The sequence below is a fragment of the Struthio camelus genome, chromosome 5, assembly GCF_040807025.1.
Source record: "Struthio camelus isolate bStrCam1 chromosome 5, bStrCam1.hap1, whole genome shotgun sequence".
Taxonomy (NCBI): domain Eukaryota; kingdom Metazoa; phylum Chordata; class Aves; order Struthioniformes; family Struthionidae; genus Struthio; species Struthio camelus.
In genome coordinates, this window is record NC_090946.1 from 59,765,135 (window position 1) to 59,785,454 (window position 20,320).

A 20,320-nucleotide genomic window follows, 5' to 3' on the forward strand; every position below is an offset into this window, starting at 1 on the left:
TAGTTAGTAGATAAAGGAGGCAAAGATATATGGGCTAGCACTAGCACATTTAGTCACATCCATGCCCAGCTGTTCAGTAACACAGCAGATTACTGCATACACAGGAATACCTGTTAACTTCAGCAGTACAGAAAGACTGCCGTAAAATTTCTTTCAAAAACACCCCATTCAATTGTGCTTGCTAGGATCATTATCTTATCCACTCATCCTATTACAAATAAATTGGATGGTTTCCCTGTATTGCATGTTATGTTGCTGAAAGCATAGCTGATGCCCAAATACAGTTAAGTTCATAGTCACTGATGAAGATGGTGGTTACGCTATAGTACTCCACTGATTCCGCTAGCATATTCTTAGGTACGGAAGGCTCATCATTCATGCAGCAGTGAGAGCTGTTGGCTTTTTTTTCCCCCTCACACATAGGCCTTCTACATAGCTGTATTTTATAAAGTTGCGTTATGTTCTTATTCCACTGAATTCATTATTTATCTGCAATACCTTTGGAGTACACTGTTATTTTTCCCTCTACGTTCTGGATTTGTTCTGAGTTTGGTTATGATCAACAGGAAGATATTTTTTGTCTGGCACTGTGGATGGCAGTCCTTTATTTTAATGTGAATGGTTCTGTGATCGGTGTCCAACTTTGGAAGCAGATTTACTTGAGGAAAGTTTCATACCTGTAGGATTTTCCTGTGTTACAGAGAATTGTTAAATAGCAGAGAGGAAAGGCTCCTGTAAATACTTTCTCCATATTGACCTCTGTTTGACAGAAGGTCAAGGGAGGATCCAGCTGTTTTGCTGCTTCGGTCATTAATGCACTGTGGTTTGGCGGAGAAGCCTGACACTTGACAGCGTTAAGACCGTTCCTGGATTATCAGACAGCACCAGCTTTTCTGTGCAGAGCACAATAAACCACTCAGATAAGGTAAAACCCACCAAGCACTGGAGTGATTATTAATTCTTAAGCCGTACAGAGAGTTTGCTTTTCTTGCTGACAGAAGACATGCTCCAGTGTTGGTTGTAAACCAATCCCCAGTCAGACAGGGACACCCTCAGGGTTCTAAGGGTACTGCTCTAATGCAGTGGGTGTTGACAGAAGGTTAGCAGTTGACTTCTGTTTATTAAGAGAGCTACTTAAAAGTTTTCAGGAGACTTCAAGAAAGGCACTCTCCATTTTATTTTTCTAAATGTTTCCTAATTTTGTCTGAGGCCAGAAATCCTGAGCTGATACTGTTTTTGTTGAGTATTTGACTTCCTTCCCTTAGGGAGAATCAGTGCTTCTACGATGTGCTGTTTCCAGCTTCACAAACATAAAGCATTTAGATAGTTTGAGGGATCATCCAAAACTTTGGAGGCCCCCCTGCAATGCATGCTTTGGTAGGGTGACTTCCTGACAGGATTAGAAGAAATAAAAGAGCTTAGTTTCCCTCTGCAAATGCATGAGGACTAGTGGAATGAGCCCAAGACTGGGAGCTCCTAGGAGCTCCTGAGCTCAAATGCTTCCTGTACTACTGAGTTTTTTGGTGGCCATGAATAAATCCTTTAAAATCTCTGTGTCTTAGTTTCCTTGTATGTGAATCAGAATGCCAAGGTTTCTCAAGCTCCTAATTTGAGTCCTTCTTTGTAGAAAGAGCTTTGACAGAAGCATGTATCAACAGCTTTGAACATAAAAACTGAAGTTAAAAGTCACTGTCTAGCTCTCCTCTCCTGAGTGGGAAGTATAGCTGTATACAATATGGAAAGATCCTCAGTCTTTCCCTGTCTTGGGAACGTGAGACTTAGCAAGCTCTGGGGGTTTCTGCAGGGCTGAGAAGGGCCAGGAGCTTGGCTCACGTAACTATTGGCTGCACATTTATTTTTGTTCTTCCTCTGTTCTTGCTATCTGTCCATAGTACTCAAGGGCAGCTGCTGTGGGAATTTGAACAGGTACAGACCTGAGACTTGCAAGATAGGCTTTGGGGGGGTGGGGTGGTAGTAAGTGCTTAATATGCTAGCTGTGCAAGTTAGTGATTAGTCAAAACCGGATAATGTTTTCCCATACCTTTCATGTGAAGGAATGACTCCTTTAGCTCAAGGACATGGTCTGTGATGGTCAATTTGAAAATCCTGGCTTGCACTCCTCCTCTGTTGCTTTCTGTGAGGCTTTGAATATGTTAAGCGTTAAATCGGAATGTGGAATTTCATACGGTTCTGACAGCTCTGCAAAGAATTTGATCATGTGTTACAAAATAATGTGTTTAGACTAATATTAATAGGCAAAATGGAATATTTAATTGTTTACATATTTAGTAAGTAACCTGCTTTCAGATTTTGATTTGTGTGTATTACTCTAGTGTTAACCGAGTTAAGAATTAGCACTTGCAAATCATGTATAAATCAGTAGTTTGCAAACATATTCTAAATGCTGCTATAAGTAAACTGTATTTTAATGCATTGGAAAAGAGTTGCATTGTCACACTTCAACAGCTGAAACATCGCTGCAGGGTAGTATCGTTTATATAGAGAGAGTTTCATATATCAGCAAAATCAGGGCTTGGTCTATTTTTCCATGTAATATAAACCCATGATTCCTGTTGACTCTGAGTTAAGTTTAGCTATCCTAGGTTAGTCATGTTGCTATATGGAAGCTCTTTCGTACCCTATAAAATTGTTTCAAGAATATAAAAGCCATAAATATCAACGGTGTAATTTGGCATCATTCTTTGAATTGCCTGTGTCTGGTCTCCTTTTTGTGGAAAGTTTGTGGAGCCTTCAGAAATATATAGCACAGAGGTTGCTAGTTAACAAATAACAGATGATTTACCACTCTCTGGGCTTACAGACACCACCAGTCTGTGCCCACAGGCACAGGGAGATACTGTGAGACCTGCAGCCTAGTCAGGGCTTTTGCCCTTCTAAATCATGGACCGAGGAGAGCGCACGTGTCCCTTGTTCCCCTCCTTGCTGTCCAGTGACTCCCAAATGCTTTCCTGTCACAGACATCTGCACTGGGAGCAGATGGCAGGGTGCCGGCTGGCAGGGCCTGTGGGGTGCCCTGTGTGGGAGGGGGCCGGGAACCGCCCTGGGCCGGTCGCAGCCCGTTCCGGCCGGCTCTGTAAGCACTGATGCGGCCCCTGGATGGCACCGCTGCTCCCGGATTTAAGAAAGGGCGGTAGCTGACAGGGGCAAGAGACACAGGAGGAGGTGTGAGGTGCACATGAGAGGAGACCCAGGAGAAGACCCAACAGGGGGCACAAGGAGAGATTTGAAGAGATGCATTTGGAGAAATGAAATGGAGGAAGCGAGCAAGAAGGGACAGGGCTGCAGGTGCTCCACGGCACAGGAGGCACACATCTGAGGGGACTGCGGCTCTGGGGGACCCATGCTGGGGCAGAGGCGCAGTAAGAAGCAAGGAGCAGTGGAAAAAAGTGCAGGAAGCATGGAGTGGCAGAAGGAAACCCCTAGGCACTGACCCTAACCTCCTGCGCCACCCGTTGCCTCACTGAAGGGATTGGGGGGGGGGGGGCACTGAGTATAATGTGCAGTGAGAACAAGACAGTTCAGACTAGGAAGGGAGGAGAGCTGGTCGACTGACGTGGAGCCTGAGCAAAGGAGAAGAAAGCTGTTTCCCTAAGTGTTTGTTTAATTGTTTACATCTTCTTTGTTTCTCAGTACCCAAATCAGTAATTAAAGGTTTATGTTAGTTGGCAATAAATTAAGTGAAATTCTCTGAGTCGGGACTGTTTGCCTGTGACAACATCACATACATTAGAGAGTCCTAACATGCAGCCCAGCGTGGAATGGCTGACCTTGTCCTGTGTCAGGTCAGACCACAGGGCTAAAAAAGGCCTGTGTTGTAGCTGGAAGGAAGACACGTAGCTCTCTGGAGCTTGGAGCCTAGTCTGTGCACTGAAGCCCTTAATGTGGCCATGTGGTTTACCAGTCACCCACAAATCATGGTTTAGGAGTTACTAGTTTGGAGAATATATTTTTAGAGAGTATATTTACTTTGGGAGTTGTGCTTCTGAGACATGGGGTAGACAGGTGTGGATTTTGATTGGCTTGAGTGATCTCACGCCAGTGAGATTTTAGTGTGCGGTGTTTCATATGCAAATTTAATGTCTATCTGGAGGATAGGCAGGCAGAAGCCACAGGAGGAGGAAAAAAGCTCTAACAATGCATGGATCAGAAATAGGTGATGTTCTCCCAAGCCTGTCTGGTCTGCTTTAAAGAAATAAGAACAGAAAGGATACAAGGGTGGATCAGATCCAGAATCCCACTGGTGACAATGGTCAGCAGCAGATGACCAGAGGAAACAGACAAATGACTCTGTTGCATGCAGGGGTGGATTGATAACTTCTTCTCTTAAAACTAGTGGTGCAAGTAAGAATGCAAGAGGAATATCTTCCTGAATTTTCTCTACCGTGTTGTGATGAGTCTGCGGTGGTTGCCTTACATTACCATTTAGATTTCTAATCTACTCTTTGCCTTCTCCTTTGCACTGAGTAGACCAGTGAGATTTTTATCTAAGTGGTTGAGAAACTGTAAATGAGCCCTATTAATGTCTTGTACAGAGTGAACAATCAACCCCCTGTGCCCCCTTTCTGCCCCCCCTCGAAGATGTTAAAGATGTATTCACTGCTTCACATATGTATGGCAGTGGGAAAATGGCTTAGTCATCATGATTGCGTTTGACTCCTAACCTCAGATGCCAGCTATTTGATCAGAATTACCTGCAGGTATATAGAGCATGTGTCCGACTTGATTGTAACCTATTTCCTTCTGAAGGATGAGAAGTGACTAGGTAGGGGAATTATCATAGTGGAGAGTGTTGTTAAGCTCTTACTTCTGACACTTTCAGAACCATAATCAATATCAATGCTCTGTTCATAGGCTGGTTGAATATTAATTCAAGCATCTGTAGTCCTTGGTGGTAGATAAATGTATTCAGAACACAATCATAGACTCATGTAATTTGGAAGGGACCTCCAGAGGCCAGCCAGTCTGACTGCCTACTTAGAGAGTGTCCAGTTAGAGAAGGCAGCTCATGGCCATGCCCAAGTCGAGTTTTGAATATCTCCAAGGATGGAGATTTAATGGTCTCTCTAGGCTCTTCTTGTAGTGTTTGATCACCCTCATGGTAAAACATTTTTTTCTATGTTCCAATTTTGTTTATTGCCTCTCATCCTTCCTTTGCATACCTCCAAGAAGAATTTGACCACGTCTTTTCTACGCTGTCCTATTAGGCAGTTGTAGATAGCAGTAAGGCTCCCTTAAGCCCTCTTTTCTTAAGACTGAACAAACCAGCTCTCTCAGCCTCTCTTTGTATATCACCTGCAGCAGCACCCTGAGCATCCTGGTAGCTCTTTACTAGACTTACTCTAGTATGCCAACATTATTTTTGCACTGGGGAGCTCAATACTGGACACAGTACTCAAGATGTGGTCTAACAAGTCCCTAACAGAGGGGAAGCATCAATTCCCTGGACCTGCTGGCTGCAATCTTGCTAGTAGAGCCCAGGATGCAGCTGACCTTTGTTGAAAGGACCAACTGCTGACTCATGTCCAACTTGTTGTCCCCAGGTCTTTTTCTGTAAAGCTGCTTTCTTGCCAGCTGGCTTCCAGCCTGTGCAATTGCATGGAGTAATTTGTGTTACTCTATGCGCACAGGGGTATGCAGACACACAATACACTTACACAAGCACAAACATGGATTACAGCTGCTGTCATAGAGCCTGGGTTTTTTGATGAGTTCATTCTGTGATACTCAGGCAAGACTGCAAAAGTCTGGGTTTAAAGCAGACTTATCACTTGAGGATGATATGTGTCCGTGTTGCAGCATTATGCTGTTTTGTGACTACCATTGCATGCTGTGAAGACACAGATTTCACCACTTAGTTATTTTTCAAGGATAGCTGTGACAACAAGCATTTTCCCCTTGGTCTTGTATTAACAAATTCTGGCTAATCTTTATTAGGATTACCAAATGAGACAAAATGAAGCAGAAAACTGCTATTAATATGTCAATGGCAATAGCATCAGCACTTGCCTTATGCAGTGGATTTTAAGTAGTGATAGCAAATCTGCTTGCACCATCTAGTCGTTCATGCTCAGACTTGCTTTCATGGCTGGAGGTCAGAAACCTGCCACAATACTGAGAGAGTTGATCTGTAGATCTTTGTCGATTCCGCTGTAATGGAAATATCTCCTGGAATGCACTGGGAAGAAATGGGCTATAGACTGCCCTCTTTCAAGCTCTACCACTGCAGTCTTGTATTCCTTTCATTGGGTGAAATCAGGGAGCATAGCTGACTGTGGTCACATGAGTGCAATTTGGTAGAAAAATTGGTTCTGCATGACTGTGGAAGCCCAGATATTGGGAAGCAGACTTCCAGCTTACACAAAGGATTTTCAGGCTGGCATTTCATTCTGTAGAATGACATTCAAACGCTGCCTCCAATCACTAAGAAACAAGGCTACTGATTTTCCCTACTATATTCTGCGCCCATGAGATTTGATTGTTTAATGAGAAAATATTTCATGCCATGTGCTGTGAATAATACCCTGGGTTTATTTCTGCTGTACTAAAAAGATAGGCTTGTGTATTAACAAAACTCTGGATAAGGTGATCGAACAGGCAAAGTTCTGAGGAGTGTTTACCACTAAACTCACTCACAGCTCTGGACAAATGTTTTATGTGGACTTCCTTCATACTCTCAAGAAAGAAACTATAGGACACTTCATGTGGCTCTCTTGTCTGCCGGGTCTCTTAGTTGAAAGAAAGGGACGGTTCAATCAGTATTACGTTCTGGTGTTCAGCTTAGATTGCCTAGCAGATGAGTTGTGATCACCTAACGTGACATTACTAATTAATCTGAATATTAATCTTTGGGGCGGGGGGGGGGTTGATTTCTTTCAGAACATTTATGCGCCATTCATAGATGACAGTTATGTGGTTAATAGTGGAGTCTTCCATTGTTTTCCTGATAAGGATGTAAACTGTCTTATAACAGTGCCTTTAAATACACTTTTTCTAGACCAACTGTATACTTCTGAATGGTCCCTGCGATGACAGTTTTTTCTGCAGTGAAACTGAAAACACAACAGTGAAATTTATGGGGACTGTGGACCTTGCTGTTAATTCTCTTGACAGTCATACTACAACAGGAGCAGTACAGTCATTAGCATGTCATGATATATAGTTATACAGAACATTAATAGTGCTGTGGGATTTCTCAAAAATTTCATAATGATCCCAAATCTCTTCTTGGCTAACTGCTAAATAGTTCTTCTGTTTCCCTTCTTTTTCAGCACGAGATGAGAACATGGCCACTTTCCGTGGTTCAGAATATCTTTGCTATGACCTGTCTCAAAACCCCATCCAGAGCAGCAGTGATGAGATCACCCTCTCTTTCAAGACATGGCAACGCAATGGGCTCATTCTGCACACCGGCAAGTCGGCTGATTATGTCAACCTGGCTCTGAAAGATGGTGCAGTCTCGTTGGTCATTAACCTGGGGTCTGGGGCCTTCGAGGCCATTGTGGAGCCTGTCAATGGCAAATTCAATGACAACGCGTGGCACGATGTTAAAGTGACACGCAACCTGCGACAGGTAATGGTGAAGGGCAGAAAATGCTGTGAAAACTTCATTCTGTTTTATTTGGACAGAGGCAGATGGGAGGGAGTAAAGGAGAAATGGGGATGCTTGTTGGAATCATTAAAGTCTCTCTATGTTTTCTGGATCTCAATATCCAAGGGACAATGAAAGACTATTAGTAGAGTTTAGCCCCGTTGCGATATCTCCATTTCTACTTTATTAATAATTTCCTATTTTTCCTAGTTTGATTTAATAATAAAAACTTGTGACATAGTTTTACTTTCATCTCCCTTTTCCTTTTCTCTTTTTTGTTCTCCCTTTTTTATATTATTTTTTCCTTAATTGTGATTCAATCTTATCAGTAATATTCTTGTTGCATTTAATTACTGCGGGAACGGAATCTTTTTCCAGCAGCCGACGCTCTACACCTCTCTCCTTTTTCTTTAAGTTTTGTTAATTGGTTTAACCATTGCCATGATGTCCTAATTCTAATTCTGGAAGTCCTTGGTTTTCCTTTATTTTTTTCTTTTCTTTTGTGCATGTGTGTGAATGTTCAGGTATGCAGGCATGTGGGTATGTGTATAATTATTTTAACTATATAGCTTTGGAATGAGTTGGCTAGGGTCTTTCTGCGTCTTCTTGATTCTCTGTTCTTCTTTTTGTCTTTTTTATTTTTTTCTCCTTATTTCTGTAATGAGATTCTACTTTATTTCTTATGTCGCTGCCTATGAGACTCTTCTGTTGGCAGTGAGGACTAGAAAGGTGGAAGGACCAAGAAAGCCAAGTAACCCTAGCCCAGTGCAACGCCCTACAATTCCACTTTTGAAAAGTTTTGTCTGATTTTACTATTGTAATTTTGCATATCTGCATACTGATTTCTAAGCAGACAACTCTATCCGGTGATGCATTTGCTAGCAGGCTACTTTAGAATCCTTAACCCTTCCTCATGAAATATAAATTCACACATAAATAGATAAGATAAAATTAAATAACCTTGCTCTGAAGCTGGTGAATATATCAGATCACTAAGGCACATCTACTGCGTGATAAATGAGGTTTACACTGTGGATATGCACTATTTGGTATCTTGCTGATTGGTAAAGGCAGCATAAATAGCTTGTAAACTGAGATTTTAAAATCAATTTGTGAAAACAATGTGTTCTGTTTATTTACTCATTAATGTGAATGTTAACACAACCCCTAATAGTTTTATTCAAGTTTATACAACCTCATTTGCTAAGATAACAGCTTCTATGGTAATATTTTACAGTAGCTAAGATAAAATGTCTCTATGAGCATAGGCTAATCAATGCGAAGGGTCAGAAACAGTCTCAATTAATAGATGTCTGCAGATGATTTGTCTGTTATGGGGGTTTCACATCTTTCTTTCAAATGTTTGGTGTTGGAACTGAAGATTTAAACTGAAGTTTTATTTCCCCTTTGAATTCCCATGTTTCTACACGTTCAAGGTGTCTGGGTATTGAAGGACAGATCTGTGACCTAACTTTCATGAAACTGCTGCATCATTACTGACAGCAATATTAATTTATTTTTACTAGTTCCTATGCAGATGCAAATTTAATTTCTTCTGCAGTGGATGTGTCTTAATGATCCTATCTTATTCAAATAGTTTCATCATTCCGTTACAGGCAGTTACACCAACTGGCTGAGGCCTGTCAGTCTGGAATGGTCAGAATATATCATTTTATTTGATGTGTTTCTTATTTTTAGATTTTGTGAGAATAGCTGGTGTCTGAATATCTCTGAATGGTTTATTGGTCATTTTAGTAATTAATACTTTTTTTTTTTGAAATTAGTTTTCAATGGGAAACTGTGCCTGAAGCAAAATATATCCATGCTTTGTGCCAGGGTTGGTTTGGATCTTGAAGAATTAGAAGGTGGGAAAGGGTCACAGCTGAAAAAGTGAATGGGAAGCTCTTACTCTCCTTTCCTAATCTTTCAGAGGGCGATCTTGTTTTGTTTTGGTTTCTGGGTCCACAATTAAATGGAAATATGTCTATGCCTCTTTTCTTTGACTAGACCAGGAAAGTTTTTTGGAGATCATTAGAAGCAGGGGACTCCCTTGCCATTTAAGTAGCATCCCAAATTTCTGCCCCTCCTGATCTATTCACTCCAGTATTTCCATGTGATTTTAAATTTTTAAAGGGTCTTACTAGACTGGGCAAGACAGGGAATGTTTTAATAAGATAGCAGTGCCATGTCATTAAAGGCCAAGATTAAAATAAAAAAAAAAAAAAAGAGATGATCTGAGGTCCAGTTCTGCTAATATGCATGACAGAATTCAGTTCAACCAAGAATTGTCCATAAGGCTGGAATTCTTTTGATCCATATCTTTTTCCTGGATACTTTGATTTTAACTTCTAAGTTCAGTCTCAAAATTATGGCATTGATCCAGAACCTAAAACTGCCTAGAAATTGGAACTGATGAAGCTTTGAGGAAAGGCAATCCTGGTCGTCCTGAAAGCTGTTATCCAAAAATTATTGGTAAGTTTAACCAGCAGTTTTCAGTAAAGATAAGCCTTGAAAGCTAAGGTATTCCTGTCAGGTTCTGCACATTCTTAATTTTAATTGATACAGAGGATCAAGAAGTCTTAAAACCCTTCAATCTTCGGGATAAAGAGTTTGAAAGAGATTGAAAACTCGAATGACTGATATTTAATTAATATTTGGTATGGACATTTTTCAGGACACAACTGAGAATGGCCATCATATATCTTGACCTTATAAAGGCTTCATTTAACAAAAAAAGGACACACTCCATTTTGACAGCATCTTATATATTCTGTGTGTGTGTGTGTGTGTGTGTGAGAGAGAGAGAGAGATGGGGTGGGAGGACCAAGTGTTTATCTGCAAAATACTTAACTATTTTTCAGACAGTCCATTTGTCCTAATTTAGTAATTTATGTGAAGTCCTCTGAGATCTTCATAGAGAAGATGTAATGAAGGACAAAGTATATAATTTTGTATGTAATAAATTATCTACTAAGCATCTTCCCTGACACAAATTCACGTGTAAACTTACAGTATAATATGTTCTAGCTCATTTGGAAAAGTGTGGTTTGCAATTGTGCCCATGTTTCCTCAAAAAAAGAAGATGCAAAGAATACTGAACACTGAGGTTTTACGAGGAAATTAATAGCCTCCTTGTAATTGGTTGAAAACGTTCCACTGGAGAGAAATATATTTCTCATTAAAATGAACTTTAAAAAATGCATTTTAGAAATTCCAGTAATATCATCCAGACCTGAAATAATTCCAGGTAAAAAGGCTAGCAAGAGCTTCAAGATGCCATCTAGTCTACTCCTCTGCCCTTTTTTTTTTGGGGGGGGGGAGGGAAAAGGAGGATTTGCATAATTTCTTGGCTGTTCCTAGAATTAGAGCAGAACTTTTAATAGCTGGGTTTTTTGCCGAGTACTTTTGGAATTGTTAAATGTTTTGTAGCTAAGCTGGCAGAGTACTAAGTGCTTTATTTTTTTTTAGATCAAGTGATTATCACAGGAGTTAATCTCCTCAGAGACAAACCAAGTGAACCCACAGATTCCCTTGAGTAGTGATAGTTAATGTCAAAACAAATCTTGTTTATTTATCTTATTATTTCAGTTAGCACTAAGCCCTATTTCTGCCTTGTGAGAAACCTTTACTAGAAATAGGATCATTGCTGTATATTACCAGGACTTTCAGATCACGTTTGGGGGAGTGTTGTCTGGTGGGAGGAGAGGGAGTGGAGGAGACTGAAGGTCAGACTTTCTATGTCTGTCTTCAGTTCTGCTGCTAACACTGTGTCATTTTTGGCATGCTCTTTCCCCCACTCTGTACCACAACTTCCTTGTTTGTAAAAATGAATTTAGTAATAATACAGCAGATTACTCAGAATGAGACTTCTTTGAAGATTTCAGAGGACTTGAAGCTTATTGGACCCAAAACACTAACTGCAGATTATTATTATTATTATTTCATTTCCAAAGATAAATAAAATAGACTAGGGCCTGATGACATTATGTTCAGTCCCATGAAGTTCTCTAAAAAGTCCAAGAAGATAGTTTTCCATGGGGCAGGACAGATCTTATTTGTGTAATTTAGAATAATTTTTGTCAACTTGGATCAGAATGGAACAAGGACTTGCCTCCACAGGCTGTGCTTCTCTATTAACACTGAAGCTAGTCACCATGCAAAATCTCCTATAAAAATCTTGAGTTCCCCAGATGCTAAAAAGCAAGCAAGAAACAATGTATAAGTTTGAGCAGTCGGCATCTGTGTGCCTTGGAAGGGAACAACAAAGCATCTGCAAAACTCTGCTAAACCCAACTGAGAACCAACTGGTGAGTTCCCCTAGCTCTGTAATATGGGTGTGATATTGCAGACAAAAGCAGAGACAGTAAGTACTGTCAGCTTTCTGTCTTCTAACCTTGAGACAGGCAACCTGACACAATTCTTCCTACAGAGTTCCTTGACACAATTCTTCTACCGAGGTTCGTCTCTTATACTCTCAGATCACACAGGTGAGCTTCAGGAAAACAACCAAACACATGCGTTTTTGTATGCTTCTCCTGAAAGTCACAAACTCACCTGCTATATAGAAACCTGCAAATCGGGAAACTTGGAAGGACAATCTCAAGAGTCTTGGACTCATCTTCATCTGCAGTCTCTAGCCAAAGGAAATTTTGGCCTGCTTACAACACTGTGTAGTGCTTTAGGGTAGTAAAGCTTGGAAGAGGAGCAGGGATGTAGAGATGAGGGTGGGTGGAAGAAGGAGTTATGGCTGGGTTTGTGCTGAAGGAGCAAAGTGGTGTGTACTTCTGTGAGGGAGATGTTCTCGCTTGGGGGAGACACTTTGATGGGCATTTGAAGAGTAAGTATTGCACTGTTTTGACTTTGATCCAGTCCTAGATAAGATGTATGAGGGTGGAAGTTAATGAATAACACGAGGGTGGGAAGACTAGGCAGCACCCTTTCTCTTTACAGTCTAGATGGCATGGTTCCCCATAGAGTCCTGGTCATATTGTCCTCCTTCTCACTTTGTGTGTCAGGCGCCCCTCGCCTTTTTTTGAAAGACTAACACTAGACCATTCATGCAATGTGTCATTTTTACTAACCAACTAATGTACTAACACCCTAACGACTCATCTTTGCTTTTAGTTATTTTAATTAACAATCGTTCTGTTCACAATTTTTTAATTTCCTTTCTTCCCCCTTTTCCGCAAAGCACTCAGGCATTGGACACGCTATGGTAAACAAACTACATTGTCTGGTAGATATCATTCTTATTGTCTCTTTTTTTGGGTTTGCCGTGTGTTACCTGCCTTTTCCTTCCCTTATTCCCCCTTTTCCCCCCCTCCTTTAACTTACTTCCTTTAATTTTATTTTAATTTCATTGAAAGCACATTTTTCCCTTTTTAGTTTTTCATTTTCTTTTTTAAGAAAAAATATGAACAACAAAAGCAAACAAACACAACTTTTCTGGAAATGGGGTCTGGACATTTCTTTTGTTGATTTCTTCACCTCCCTCTTTAATTTTTGTTTTCTATTCCAATTCCCTTGCTTTTGAGTTTATCTTTCTGTCTTTTTCTTTTTTTTTCCTTTTTTTCCCCCCTTTTGATTTTTGTTTTTTACTCTGAAGGTTTCTAGATCAGAACCATTGCAGGGCCTCTAGTCTGTTGTGGTGAAGGCTCTCTTTTTCTCTCATCCTTTTGTTGTGGCAACGGCGGTTGTAGGCAAACTGGCCAGAGTTGTCCTCTTTCTCCCAATTTTCCCCCACCTCCCTTCCTTCTCTTTCTCTCCTTCTCTCTCTTTCACTTTCTGTCGCTCTCTCTGACCTTCGACCTGCCGTGGCCGAAAGGAGCTCAGCCAGTTGTTTGTTTCAGTACACACTCTGCATGGCATGTCCACGTCTGGTGACTCGCCCGTCTCCTACTGGCCTCAATCTATTTTCCTCATCTTCCCTTTAAACCACTAACAACATCTAAGCAAAACACATCAAATTCACTTGCTCCTCTCCCTCCCCCTCCTTCCGTTCCCCTTCACCCTCCATGTGTTTGGGGTTAGAGGTCTTGGGGACTTTGTTTCATTTTGGATTGTCTTTTGTTTGGTATTTTTATTTTTGATGATTGCATGCAAGTGTGAAATATTTCTCTCTCTTTCTCTCTCTCTCTTTTTTCCTGTCATCTTTCTGGGCTCCAGATATATTGGCATGACCTATCAAAGTGCAGTGTGTGCACGCTTTGTATTTTCTTTCTTTCTCTTCTCTGCTTCTCTCACACTTGTTGGTGTGTGGTTGATTTTATTTTAATTTAATTTTATTTTGTTTTTCATTTCTTTTCTATTTATATTTTGTTTATGATTTAGCCTGTAAAATATTTTTTTTAATTCTTTTTTCTGTGGTGGGTGGTGGGTGTGTGTCTCTCTAGGTACATGGCATGCATATCCATAATGTATTGAAAGTGAGATCCTTCCCCTTCCCCTCCCTGAATGCATGATCATCAGTGTGCTGTGAGCAAAAGAAACATAAAAAATAAAAAATACCAACCTCGTCTTCATTAGTGTTTTTTTTTTTTTTTACTAACAACCATAACTAACTGTAATCATTAAATAAATACTAATTAATCATAAAATCAGCTAATATCAGAAATCTCTTTCAAGGACAGTTCCATTTTCTGGCCTGAGTAGATGGAAAGTATCATAATGTGTAGACTGCTGGATCAGCCTGGTAGCACTTTTTTACCAAAGAGAGGATAACCAGATGTTGGAGTATTTCTGTTGTGGGCAGAGCAGACCAGAAAATGGAGCTTGGTTGTACTAAAAAATACATACCAAATCTCAACAAAATCCTTAATAAAACTGATGTAAAAATATAGGGGAGGTAGCTTTTTCTGTTCAGGATTGTAAGGTCATTGCTGGGATTTTCTTTGTCCATTGTGTTCCTTGAACAGGTGACAATCTCTGTGGATGGCATCCTTACCACCACGGGCTACACGCAGGAGGACTACACCATGCTGGGCTCAGATGACTTCTTTTATGTAGGAGGGAGCCCCAGTACTGCTGATTTACCTGGCTCTCCAGTAAGCAATAACTTCATGGGCTGCCTCAAAGAGGTAACTCTTTCAAATTAATTATGTTTTCTTGTTTCTGTAGTTTTGTTTTCTCTAAATCATCACTTTCCTGGTTTTCATTGTACACTTAGTGTCTTTCCCTGATGCTGAATTTTACGCTCATATTGCAACAGCTCAGTAAGGATAAACTCATCATTCAGCCATTCGGACACAAGGCATGAACCACAAAACACACAGTTTTATGTTGAGAGTCAGACTTATGGTACTCGATTATGGAAAAAATACATGTGATATCAAAAGAAGTGTCTTCTGTAGGCTGTTAGCCATTTAGAGGAAAGCGATACAATCCTCTAGGCACTAAGGCAATATCCATTAAAAAAAAAGATAAAGGGCTGTTGATTGCCGAGCAGCATTATTGGATGAAAAATGCCCTCAATCAAAAGCCTTTTAGGATTCTTTCTAGCTCCTGGATTTCACCTATGAATATAATTAGTTTTCATTTATCCAGGAAGATACAGAGGGAGGAACACCAGAAGATTCAGAGTTGAGGATAGTACAAAATACATAAAATTAGGTGACAAAATGCAGCATGAGGATATAATGGAGAAATGATAATAATGTGGCATGTGGATGTGAAGCACATTGTATTGGTACGTCCACACAGCAGAGCACTGCTGCATTGGTCAGGAATAGCTAGATGGCTTCCAAAGTCATACTGTCTCATGATGCATTGTGTCTCAGGCTGCCCTTGTCACACAGTTAATCCACAACTTTGAGAAAATCCACGCATTAGTAGTTGAGATTGGACTGCTTGGCTGGCAGCAGGAACCAGAATAGTAGACTAGGGTTCCCTGAAAATGAAAGGTGAAGCTGCAGCCCAAATCTGAAACTTGGTGCAGTTGTTACTCAAGAGGCCATGCTCTGAAGTCACCGTTTGTCTTTTCTCCTAGTTTTCCTAATAGAATTTTTAATTATTGCTGTTATTAATGAAGATACACATGTATCTTTTTTGACGTGTCCACAGCGGGTTAGATAAAGCTTGCTAAAAGCTACACTGAAGTTTTCTATCAGACAGCTTTCTGGCTAGTTCAGAGTAACAGTTTCTTGTAAGAGTTTTCTACCTAATGTCATAATTCTACAGTAATGCTGTTTTTCACAAGGTGCAGCTGGGTGGATCTAATTTTATTTACAGCCACAAGGGCTGTCATAATATCCTCTTTGCATCAACATTTAATATCAAAGGGAAGGCAGAGCTGAGTTTTTATGCAGGAGTCATCGAAACAGCAATGTTGAGTAGATGTTGCTCTATGTCTAAAACTGCTTTACAAGTGTACCATATACAGATGCTCAACACTTGGTATCAGGAGTTGTATGTTATGTGCCAGTCCTTTGACGTGATCAATGGCCATGAAGAGTCTGGAGTTCCTGCCCTATCTGACTTCTAGATGAATTAAGGAGATGCACATATGTTGGAAATGAGCATGTGACTTCAGTATTACACAGGAAAGGAAACTGCCCTGCTGAATAAATCTGTCAAGTGGAGATCAAATCCTGTTTTCATACACAGAGCCTTGGGCCTGATTTTTGTAGGCACTGAGCACCCCAGTTTGAGTGAAATCAAGAGCAGATACAGCTTCTTAGTGTCTCTTTAAATCAGGATCTTAATTTTATTTATGCATGCTATGAGCATAACACTTAGAAGAGGCCATTTGTATATGTGCTTTAAGTCAAGCCAATGGAGCAGAGAAAGCAGTGACAAGAAAATCTTCAGCAGCTTTATTATTTATATAATCATTTGTATTCTCTTAGCGCACACAGTGTGGTAAGAGCCACCGCATACATACCCATACATAGCCACCCCAGTTTTACTGTGCTCGGTGTGAGGAAAGCCCAAGCAACTGCTTAAGAATAAGAAGGAAAGGAAGAAAACAGATAATCAGAATGTGGTTTGTGATCTTTGTTTGACTAGGCTGTTACAGGAGATGCATATGAGGAGTTGTCTAGACTTGAAGACAGACTGGTACTGGCAGGGTGTGAGCTATAGTCTTCTTAATGGCAACCTGCTGTTAGTAGTGATACCGTAATGCTTTCAGCTGCCATGAAAACATGCACAAAACGTACGTTGCCCTGCCTCTGAAGACGAATTCAGTGTACACAATTCACCAGACTTAAGTGTAGCACAGGGTTGTAAGGAGGAAACACCTGGAAATGGGATAAATGGAGAAATGCAATATTTCATAAAGAAAGCTATGCTGCTAATTAACACTTCCTGCATTTCCTGTCCATCATTCCTCCAGACGCCTTCAACCACAGGCTGAGTTACCAAAGGTATTACTAGGAAAACCAACTGACAGTTGTGCTTTTCCTCAGATCTAGTTTTAGCAAACAGATACGACAGGAAGCTGCAATTAATGGTGAAAGAGCAGTGCTAAATAACTGTCAGAATCCTGAAAAAATTCACAAGTGGAGCCATAACCTTGAAATGTGCAAGGAAGTGGGTCTAACCAGAAAACCAGTTACTTAGGCTGAGAAAGGGTTCTCATTGCATACATACTGAATTATTCTCAGTTGTCAAATCAGGCAGTGCTTTCATTAAATGGATGAGTCAAGCAGAAATTAGTTAGCTCTGTGAAACTCCTCACAGGGTTGGTCTCCTCTCCTTTGCTAGGGAAGAAGACACTGATGGCAAAGCTGGCCAAAGCTCGGCAAAGCTCAATGGAAGATCGACCCAGAATTAGGGAATAGTACTTTTGAGTGTTTTCTTTATGTTTATTTCTGAAATTTTATGGTATTTCTATGCAATGCAGTGCAGCATGGTATGCAAGAAGCCTGACCTAGCTCTGAGAGAGCTAGAATGTCTGTATGGATCAGCATGACTTTCAGGGGCAGTTAGCTTTGATCCTTGAAGAGGTCGAACTGGGTTAGTGCAGTGCTTGTGTGTCTGTAATGTTTCTGATTCCAGGATTGACCATGGGGAACTGTACTTGGCTCCCTGCGTGGCATGGCAATATATTTCATAAATATATTTATGTGTGGATTGCACTGCTGTTTATAATAGAAAGAACAGTCTGCCAAGCCTTGATCCAGTCTCTTGAAGGTGTTAGAGCAGAAAGGTCTATTCCTACTCCTCTGTGTTTGTTGAAGCCTTCCCCTGGGGCTGAGTCTCTCATGGAGGCAAAGTGATTGTCACAGGTGTTAGGGTGAGTCTTTCTGCCTGCACCTGTAATCTCTCTTGTTTCATCTACACTGTCAGCCTCACACTACAGCAACCAGAGCTGCTAGCATGGGGGCTAAGAAGGCACTTAGAGTGAAGCATTGCCTTCCCATTTCCTCTGAGATTACATGCAGGTGCTGAAGCGCAATGGGGCAGAGTGTCTAATGACCCTCTCTGCCCCTTGGCAGCTGGAAGGGAGTTTTCTGCTTTCACCTGGGACTGGTGGTGGGAGGAGGGGCAGCTCTGGCAGGGTAGAAACTTCATACGGTCAGAGAGTATAAGCCTTGACTAGGAGGACCTGGTTCCCTGAGAGTGTGAGAGTAAGTGGGTACGTCGATCTCTTGGCAAGGAACCAAGAGTCTCAGAGCTATTCCTGTGCAACATCTAGACGAGCCTCTGGTGAAGGTAGTCATGTTTACTTTGAACCGACACTCACTACAGAACATAAACTCTTCCTGCCTTTTCTTTTCCTTGCAGGTGCAGGTTCTAGTTGCAGAGATTCTGTTATGTTACTAGCAGTAATATGCCTGCATCATAAATCCAACTGCTAAATGTGTAGTTTTAGTTTTTATTTCATTTTCATTAGAATTAATGATATCCCCACTGTCTAGTAGCATTGTTTATATTCTACACGTATCTGTAGTGAGTCAATCCTGTCCTGTGTTGCAGTACAACTGGCACTGTAATATGGGAGAAAGATTGGAAAACAGAAGCAAACTTTTTTCATTAAAAATTAAAAAGATAGAATATGTAAATAATACAGTATGTAGCCATCAAACATGCACATTAATGAATTGTAGTTGCATAAATCTAAGGCCTTCTGGATATTCAATCTTAAAATAAGTTATTCTAGAGCAATTCTGAGGAGAAGCTGGTGCATCTTCTATCATGGAGGTACAGTTCAGATACCATATCCACGACAAGTGGGCAGAATTGTTTTTTAGCGGGTATCAGGAAAGGAGTGATGATGCTTTAAGAATCAATGAGTGGATAAAAAGGGAGAAGCATTGCCTGAAGGTCAAAAGGGAAAAGGCTCTATTAACAGTATTTAGAGAATACCTGTATGTCCAGAAGGAGGTAAGACAAGAAAGGTGTTTCCCATGTACTGGACACATGGGATGGGAGTCCCAGGAAGGACGTTCAGGTAGTCAGGATTGGAGATGAAGAGTGGCTGGGTGGGAATTTTAGCTGTGTAGGCAAAGAGGGGAAACTGGATTTTAATCTCTGATAGCTAGGGAAGGGAGAGTAGCAGAATATTCCCTAGGCTCTATTAGGGAGTCAGCCATTTAGATTTAGTTTACTTGGAGCAGTACTTAATACAAGATGGAGGTGCTTTAGAAGAGCTTAAGGTGGCCACTGGCGAATTGATGTGTGTGGGAGAATTTATGAAATCTTTACATTTTTCTGTCAATGCTTTATCAAAGTCTCAGTTCTGAAAAATGTTGATCGTTACTAACAGCTTAATGGACGCAGTGAGGTTTGCATATGGACAGAATACAGCAGAAATGATTGCAGGGGTCAGGCACCATCTGGCTATGATGGGAGAAAGCTGTGAAAGCTCAGACTCTGAAAGCTCTGCAATTTAACTGCCAGGATCCAAATTTCCAAATGGTTCATGAGTGTGCCCGGTTACTGTGTGCACATTTCAGATGTGATCGGCAAGCCAGGTCTTTTTTCAAGCATATTTGCATGTGTAATATTAATGGTGATGTGATTTCTGTTTGAGGACAAGGTTTTCTGTGTGGAGTGCCACATGGGGGAGGAGGCTGAATAGACTGTGCATGTGGAAGAAGTCCTGAAGATATTGGAGGTAGAGAAAAACAGCCTGAGTGTGAAGAGGGCAGATGGAGGAAGTTGTGTTAAAAAGAGCCCCTCCATAACAAGGAGGCCAGATAGCCAAAAAGCGTTTAGGTGCCTGCTATCGCATTCCAGCACAGCATTTTAACAGAGCCCCATAAGAGGAGCTTATAAGTCAGGAATCATCAGCGTGAGGAATTTCAGTGGTGTTCTGCTTTGCCAGTGCCCCTCACTCATAACTACTAGTCACCTCAGTTTTACAGTGGTGAACCATTCTATGCTGCACTTCTGGGCTGTACAAACCGTGTGTCAAGCATCATGTCTCCCCGTGTGTCCACAGAGCACCTAGTGGAACAAGATGTTGATGTTTTTTGGTGCCCTTGTATGAATTTAATAACATGTTGGCTTGGAAGACACAACAGGAATGATATCAGGAAGGAGTGGCGTTTTATCTCCCTTGTGTGATTTGCCTATATGTTTACACATGCACAGCACCCAATAACCATAAAAGATGGGATCAGGTCAGTGCCTTTTCTAAGAAATAAGTACTAGAGGGAAATTCACCCCATACACAAGTGTAGGAGAAAATCTGTAATACCACTTATGTCAAATTTGACATAACTGAGTCTTAAGTGGTGCAGGGTCCCAATATTAACATTTAACACA

At 40.9% G+C, this 20,320-nt stretch overlaps 1 protein-coding gene across 4 annotated transcripts in view; it reads left to right on the plus strand.

The window, feature by feature from the left end:
* NRXN3 (neurexin 3) overlaps positions 1 to 20,320 on the plus strand; it is a 1,027,384-nt gene that overhangs the window by 261,017 nt on the left and 746,047 nt on the right. For 3 of the 4 annotated variants that reach the window (XM_068946692.1, XM_068946693.1, XM_068946694.1), the window contains exons 5-6: positions 7,290 to 7,591; positions 14,524 to 14,685. In XM_068946692.1, the coding sequence (XP_068802793.1) occupies positions 7,290 to 7,591; positions 14,524 to 14,685 (464 nt within the window). Of the gene's footprint in view, positions 1 to 7,289; positions 7,592 to 12,800; positions 12,825 to 14,523; positions 14,686 to 20,320 lie in introns of all 4 variants that reach the window. The other variant, XM_068946691.1, reaches the window with a different exon arrangement.